A 6,776-nucleotide genomic window follows, 5' to 3' on the forward strand; every position below is an offset into this window, starting at 1 on the left:
CTAGCAATCTTACTTCCTCAAGGTCACTCATTTCTTCTACAATATGCCTTGGTGTGGAGACTTAGAGGTTCTCAATTTTGGGAACTTGGAGAAACCTTTTCATCCATCCAAATCCATGGATCTAAGATGCAAGGAATGAAGGCCCTCTCTTTGGGTGATTAGCCTTTGCTTATGCAAAGAGGAATCTACAAAGGTATTGATTTCTCAACTCACTTTGTTTTGAGTTGAGTCTTGGTTCACCTATCTACTAGGCTATGAAGTTCATGGGTTAAGTTTTGTTTTTGAGTGCATATAAACATGATTCCGCCTTTTAATTGTTAATTGCATGTTGTTGATGTTGCTCAAATGAACTTGTTTTTCACAAATCTTCCTTCAGGAACTTGATAAGAATAATTTGGTTGTCGATGCGTATTCCATCCAATTTAATGAAACTAGGAAAATTTGAAAGTTAATTTGTGCGTCTCACGATTAATTTGGGGCATTGTTATTCATGGTTTAAATTGATAATAACTGGAAATCAATTTGTGTTTCATATGTGCATGTGTGGAGAAGGACCCTCTAACTAGCCTTTTACCCATTCAATTTACCTAATTTAGTGTCTAATGTTTAGTTTACAATCTACCTAATTTAATTAATTTTGTCTAAATCAATTCCCCCTTTTATTAATTGTGTTAGATTAGTTAGAAAAATGTTCGAATCTGTCCACTTTAGTGTTTTGAGTCTAAGTTAATTAAATTTCGTCCAAATAACTCCATAGGGTCAGTTTTGAGTCTTTTTAAGTGTTTATTGCTATTTTGAGTGTTTTAAGTTAGTTTTGAGTCTATAGAGTCTACTTTAGTGTTTTAGAGTCTTATTTGAGTTGATTAGCATCCCTAGTTAATCCCCGGTTTAGAATGATCCCTACTTTCATATATACTACAATTGTCACAAATAGGGTTTAATTTGTGTGTCAAGTTAGTTTTCACACCAAATTTTGTAAATAAAGGCACGATGGGGTGAAATATAATAGACCTTGCAATTACACATTTTCTCTTCTCTCTACTATTGTCGCACCCCTTTCTCTATGACCTCCATAATTGTTCAGTAAATTATGCCTACAACACATTTGATATATTTATATTTATGGCTAAATTTTATATCATATGTTTTTATTTTTAGTTTGTACCCATTTTAATTTGCAACACCTTTTTTTCTTTTAAATTGCATCAATTTTCATTTCATTTTTAGTTTGTACCCATATATTAATTTCTTTTTGTGTCATATTTTTCAAACTTTTATTTGTACTCATATTTTTTGACCTTTTATTTGACCCATAATGAAACACCTCGACTCGAAATGTCCACATGGACACCCGAATCGCGAAGTGCTGGGCGACACCTAGAAGGTGACGAATCCATAAGTGTAGTGATGTGGAAAATGTGAGTAAATTAAAACCTAAAAGTGACTAATTTAGAGGTATATGGTTTCCCAAAAATAATGTAATATTAGTATGTAATACGGTACCTTGCAACAAAAGTAAGTGAAAAGATGTAGGGTACACCAACAAGATATCTCAAAATTAATTCTCAAATCGTTATTATACGGAATCATTGCTCATTAATTTATGTAGGCACACAACTCCACTGCAGAGATATTCAGACAATGGAACAGGCTGGGTGTAAGTTTACGTTCTAGTACTACATCACGTGAGTTACGCTAGTCGCATCACATATGAGTCCAAAACATCACACAAAAGGACAGACTGGCACCTAACTCTGGATCCAAAGCGAATGTAAACGGTGAATGTGAGCTACACGTGAATCTAGTCCTTGGCCCAGGACAATACAAATAACTAAGTGACACCATGCAAACATGTAATAATGAGTAGATAAAATGCAAGGATGTCATGCCATAAGTTTATGCTTACAAATAATATTAAAAACATAAAATGTACGGAAAGTTTATTTGTAAAGCTAAACATGGAATGTCACATCATAGTATATAAAAGCAATTGCCGGGAAAAATTACATATACATATACATATATATATATATATATATATACGTAAAAACAAAAGACCCACTCATAAATACACGTAGGTTGTAACCGTCCAACTATTCTACTCGCGGTACTCCTCTGGGTGATCATCTCCTATACGGGAAATTATTACACTAATCACTAAACTAATAATAATTAGTGCACTAAACTTAATTTCCCCTTGTTTGCACAAGAATTGAATTTTTGTTAGAAAATTCTAAAATAACACAACCAAGTCATTTCTCAACCATTTCACACACAAAAGGTATCAACACGAAGCTCAGGAGGAACATTTTTATACCTCTTGGGGGAACAAAACTTGGTTGGAGGTGATCGGAAATTGGCTTAAAAGCCACGGCCAAAATTAAGTTTCGCACAAACTTGATGCATTTGAGCATGCACTACCTGAAACTAGTTCTGTGATTTCAAACTCGACCAAACCAAGGAGATTTGGCTGGGTTTTGAACAGAAGTCCTACAAACTCGTCGGAAAATGGTGGGTTAGATATTCTTCTCTCAAACGCACTATAACATACATGCATGCATGAAGCCTTGTTAGAATTTGAAGAAAACCTTGAGAAAGAGTTGAAGCTTACCAAGACGGAAGTGGTTTAATGCATCCCATTCCGAAATTTATCATATTTTATTCCCAGTAGGAGTGAAATTATCAAAATACCCTTGAGATACCATGTAGATCTTTCATGTGGATCTCAATTTTCCTTTCACTTTTCCGCTCTTATGTAACTATTTTCAAATAGTACTTATTTTTATGAAGGATTTTAGTGCCAGAGGTGTCGTGACGACGATGATGGTTGGGAAAAGCTGTTACGTAGGAGACTTCTCCTTACCGTATAATTATCATAACTTTTCTTTTACTGCGAATTTATCTATGCTCTAACATTACTTGTGTGATATGGGTTCAGTCACCGCTCACATGCGCACTCTAAATTAGTCACTCTTAGATTTTAGCTTATTCACATTTTCCACATCACCACACCATATGGCTTCATCACATTCCAGGTGTCGGTTAGCACATCGCTATTCGGGTGTTCAGATGGACATTCCAGGTTAGGATGTGTCACAAAATTTATTGATAATGTACCCATTTGTGTTTTAAAATGTACCATTTTGTTATATGTAAAATGTACCCAATTTTTTTATAAGAACCATTTCTTTTGTGTAAAATGTACTCATTTTTTAATGTAAAACATATTTATTTTTTTTTAATCTAAATACCCATTGGTTTTTTTCTTATGTAAAATGTCACATCCCGGCCTGAGCCCCTACCACAACCCAGGCTCAACTCCACTGTAGCACGATATTGTTCGCTTTGGGCCCCGACCACGCCCTCACGGTTTTGTTTCTGGGAACTCACACGAGAACTTCCCAGTGGGTCACCCATCCTGGGAATGCTCTTGCCCGAACTCGCTTAACTTCAGAGTTCCGATGGAACCCAAAGTCAGTGAGCTCCCAAAAGACCTCGTGCTAGGTAGAGATAGGAATATACATATAAGGCTTACATCCTCACCCCTGGGCGATGTGGGATCTTACATAAAATGTACCATTGTTTTTTTATATAAAATGTACCCATTTTGTTTTTATATAAAACGTATCACCTTTTTTTGTATAAAATGTACCAACTTTTCTGTTTGGAATATGTACCTAGAAGATTACCAATTTTTTGTATGTAAAATGTCATTACTATAAGTAATTACAAATCATGGGTATTATTTAAGTATAATTTATTTTTTAATATTTTCAATCTAACAAATCATGGATTTTATTTAAAATCTCATCAATATAAATAAATACAAATATCAAATATTAATTTAGAAATTATAATAACCTACATAGAAAATGCATTATTGCATTAATTTCAGGGACTTCAATCAAATACCGAAAACCAACAAGGTTTCAATCCAAGAATGTTGATAAATAGGGACTACATCCAAAATCACCTTTTTTTTAATATATTTTTTTCCCTATTTTGATGTACAATAATGAGTTCAATTTTTTGGCACTGATCACTTTCAGTTGAAAATGGGATGTTTTAAGTTTGATTATCAGTTCATTGTGCAAAATAAAATATCGTTGTACAAAAAAAATGGATTTTATACTCATTTAAGTTTGATCCTCGTGACAAAATCTCTGGCTCCGTCACTATGTGTAAGTTTCTCTTCACATGATTACAATTAAAAAAAAATGTCATGCTAGCTACCGTGACTATACGATAAAATAATACTGTGTCTATCTGTAAGTTTTTCTTTTCCAGACAACATTACAATATTAGTTAGAAAATATTGGTGAATTCATGCTTTGAATGACATTAACAATTCCATTGGTGGGCCGGTTTGACTGAAGTAATAACAAATGGAGAGAGACGTGGGGTGGACCGGTGGAGGGGACCATTTGCCCAATTATTCTATATTCTCAGTTGCAATCGCGTACTCTTTCTTTAACAATTCAGAAACACAGGATAAGACCACCTTTCTTCTCCCTCTTTTTTCGTATGTTGGTAAGCTGTTCCTCCCCCCATATTATATACATAAACACACCCACACACACACAGAGCTATATATCTGCATTTGTAAATTTTTATGAGTTGGGTTTTCATCAATTATCCATATATGAAAAAACAAGTTGATGAAATGAGCATTCCCCATTTGTTCAAATGCCCAATCAGTCTCGACTTGTTCAAAGACCCAGTCACTCTTTGCACAGGCCAAACTTACGACAGGTCGAGCATCGAAAAATGGCTTTCCGCAGGTAATCTCACATGTCCTGTCACAATGCAGAATCTTCACGATCCATCCATGGTGCCAAATCACACTCTTCGTCATTTCATGAATCAGTGGCTGCAGATGGGCAACCAATTTGATCTTCATTACTTGCAAACAATTGATTCTTTATCTTCACTCAAACGTGGCCTCGAATCTCGTGACGAGGGTACCTTGGAGAGCAAGGTTCAAGCGCTCGAGAAGATTCGAGCTTTTTCCCAGCTAGAATCGCCATCGAGAAATAATTTGCTGCTCCAGTTGGGATTCCTACCTTTACTATTGGAACTTGTGTTTGGAGGAGGACAAGCCGAACTGAAAAAGAAACTCCGCAAACAGTGGTACCACTATATAGAGTTTGTGGAGCAAGCGCTTTCTTGCATCGTAACATTGCTGTCTCTCGGCGAATTGGAGTCACTCAATATGCTTAGAGAAGAGAGTAAATTAGCGGCCTTCCAAGATTTATTCGTGCACGGGACCACCTTGATGAGGATGAGTTTGTGCCGGCTCATAGAGGCAGCATCAACGTCTCCAGAGACAAAAGGAGTGTGTTCTATGTTGGGAAAGAACAGCGAACTCTTGCATCAGATATTGGCTCAGCTGCTTCACCAGAACTCAAATTCGGATGATGGAGATGCTGCAATTAAAGCTGTATCAGCATTTTCTTCACTCGAAGAGGACAGAGAGTTTCTGGTCGAACAAGGCACGGTGAATGGACTCATTTCATACATGATTTCTAGCACAGAAAGACATGAAAAATCCTTGGCACCGTTGGCAGTGGCCACACTTGAGAAGCTTTTAGGACTAGAGAGTGCAAGAGAGGCAGTGACTAATAATCCGAATGGCATTCAAGCTCTTGTTAAGATGGTTTTTAGGGTATCAGATGATCATGGAGGCAGTGAGAGTGCCGTTGGCTCGCTCATAATTCTATGCAACGACTCTTTGCCGGCACGAGAAGAAGCAATTAGTGGCGGAGTGTTGACTCAGTTGCTATTACTTCTGCAGAGCCAGTGCAGTGGTGGTACCAAAACAAAGGCGAGAATGCTGCTCAAGCTCCTCAGAATTAAGTGGTCTCAGGAAGCAAACCAGCTTCTGTAGCTTCTGATTTACTTGGTCTCCATCTCCATGTGCAGACATTAAACATCAAAGTATTAATATGTGTAATTCATAAAGCATTGAGATTAATGCAAATGATTCTCTGTTATTCCTTCTTGAATTAAGTTTTCTTTTAGTGTTCATATTTTTATGCTGTTTACGGAAGTCTTTCGTAATAATATTATTTTGATTATTGATCTTTGCGTGGCTGAAGGATCCTTGCAGATCTCGTTTGCTCGTTTGTTTTGATGTGAGTGCATTTGGATCCACAACAAAATCCCAATGCTTACACATCTCAAGCATACAACGCTAAATAAAAGAATAATTTCTCACCTTGTATTAAAACGACTCACAAAGGACATCCGTATTGAATATTTGAAAGTTCATGGTCAAACAACAAACATTCAAAGGTCCACATTTTGCATGATGAGATGGTGCACCTTTTGACACAAAAGAAGGTGATGCTACATTACCTACCAATACCAAACAGAAGCACTCCATACTTCTTTCACTAGAGTCAAAAGTGGAGCACCTACATTTTTGGGTATTTTTTACAATGACTTACATGGTTAAAAGTTTTCTTAAACCTAATACATCCTGGGTTCAAACCCTCTTTTCTCCCTTTAGTGTAGAATATCACTTGTATTAAATAAAGTATGGTTATCAAAAGTAATTTTAGTCTCAAACAAAACAATTTCATATCATTAAGTTTAGTGAAATGATTTCGGCACACCTTTTTCTTCCCATTGTAGGATTTATTTGATAAATAAATCAAATATTAATCAACCCAAATTAGGGTAATGGATTGATATAACATCTCGTAATTATCTTTATGATAATTAAAGGAAAATCAAGCGATATTCAGATTGGAATATGCTCGAGATTTTCATGG

At 36.0% G+C, this 6,776-nt stretch overlaps 1 protein-coding gene across 1 annotated transcript; it reads left to right on the plus strand.

The window, feature by feature from the left end:
- Positions 1 to 4,492: 4,492 nt before the first annotated feature.
- On the plus strand, positions 4,493 to 6,083 carry LOC103930423 (U-box domain-containing protein 26-like). The gene has a single exon (XM_009339759.3). The coding sequence runs from the start codon at positions 4,613 to 4,615 to the stop codon at positions 5,885 to 5,887; it is 1,275 nt and encodes a 424-aa protein (XP_009338034.3). The 5' UTR covers positions 4,493 to 4,612; the 3' UTR covers positions 5,888 to 6,083.
- Positions 6,084 to 6,776: the final 693 nt, after the last annotated feature.

Source organism: the organism of the source record quoted next, unplaced genomic scaffold (assembly GCF_019419815.1).
Source record: "Pyrus x bretschneideri cultivar Hongxiangsu unplaced genomic scaffold, Pyrus_bretschneideri_v1 Contig124, whole genome shotgun sequence".
Lineage (NCBI taxonomy): Eukaryota > Viridiplantae > Streptophyta > Magnoliopsida > Rosales > Rosaceae > Pyrus > Pyrus x bretschneideri.

Bases quoted from the DNA above. Each gene is read 5' to 3' on its own strand.
- LOC103930423 (XM_009339759.3), top strand. From the start codon at position 4,613: ATGAGTTGGGTTTTCATCAATTATCCATATATGAAAAAACAAGTTGAT.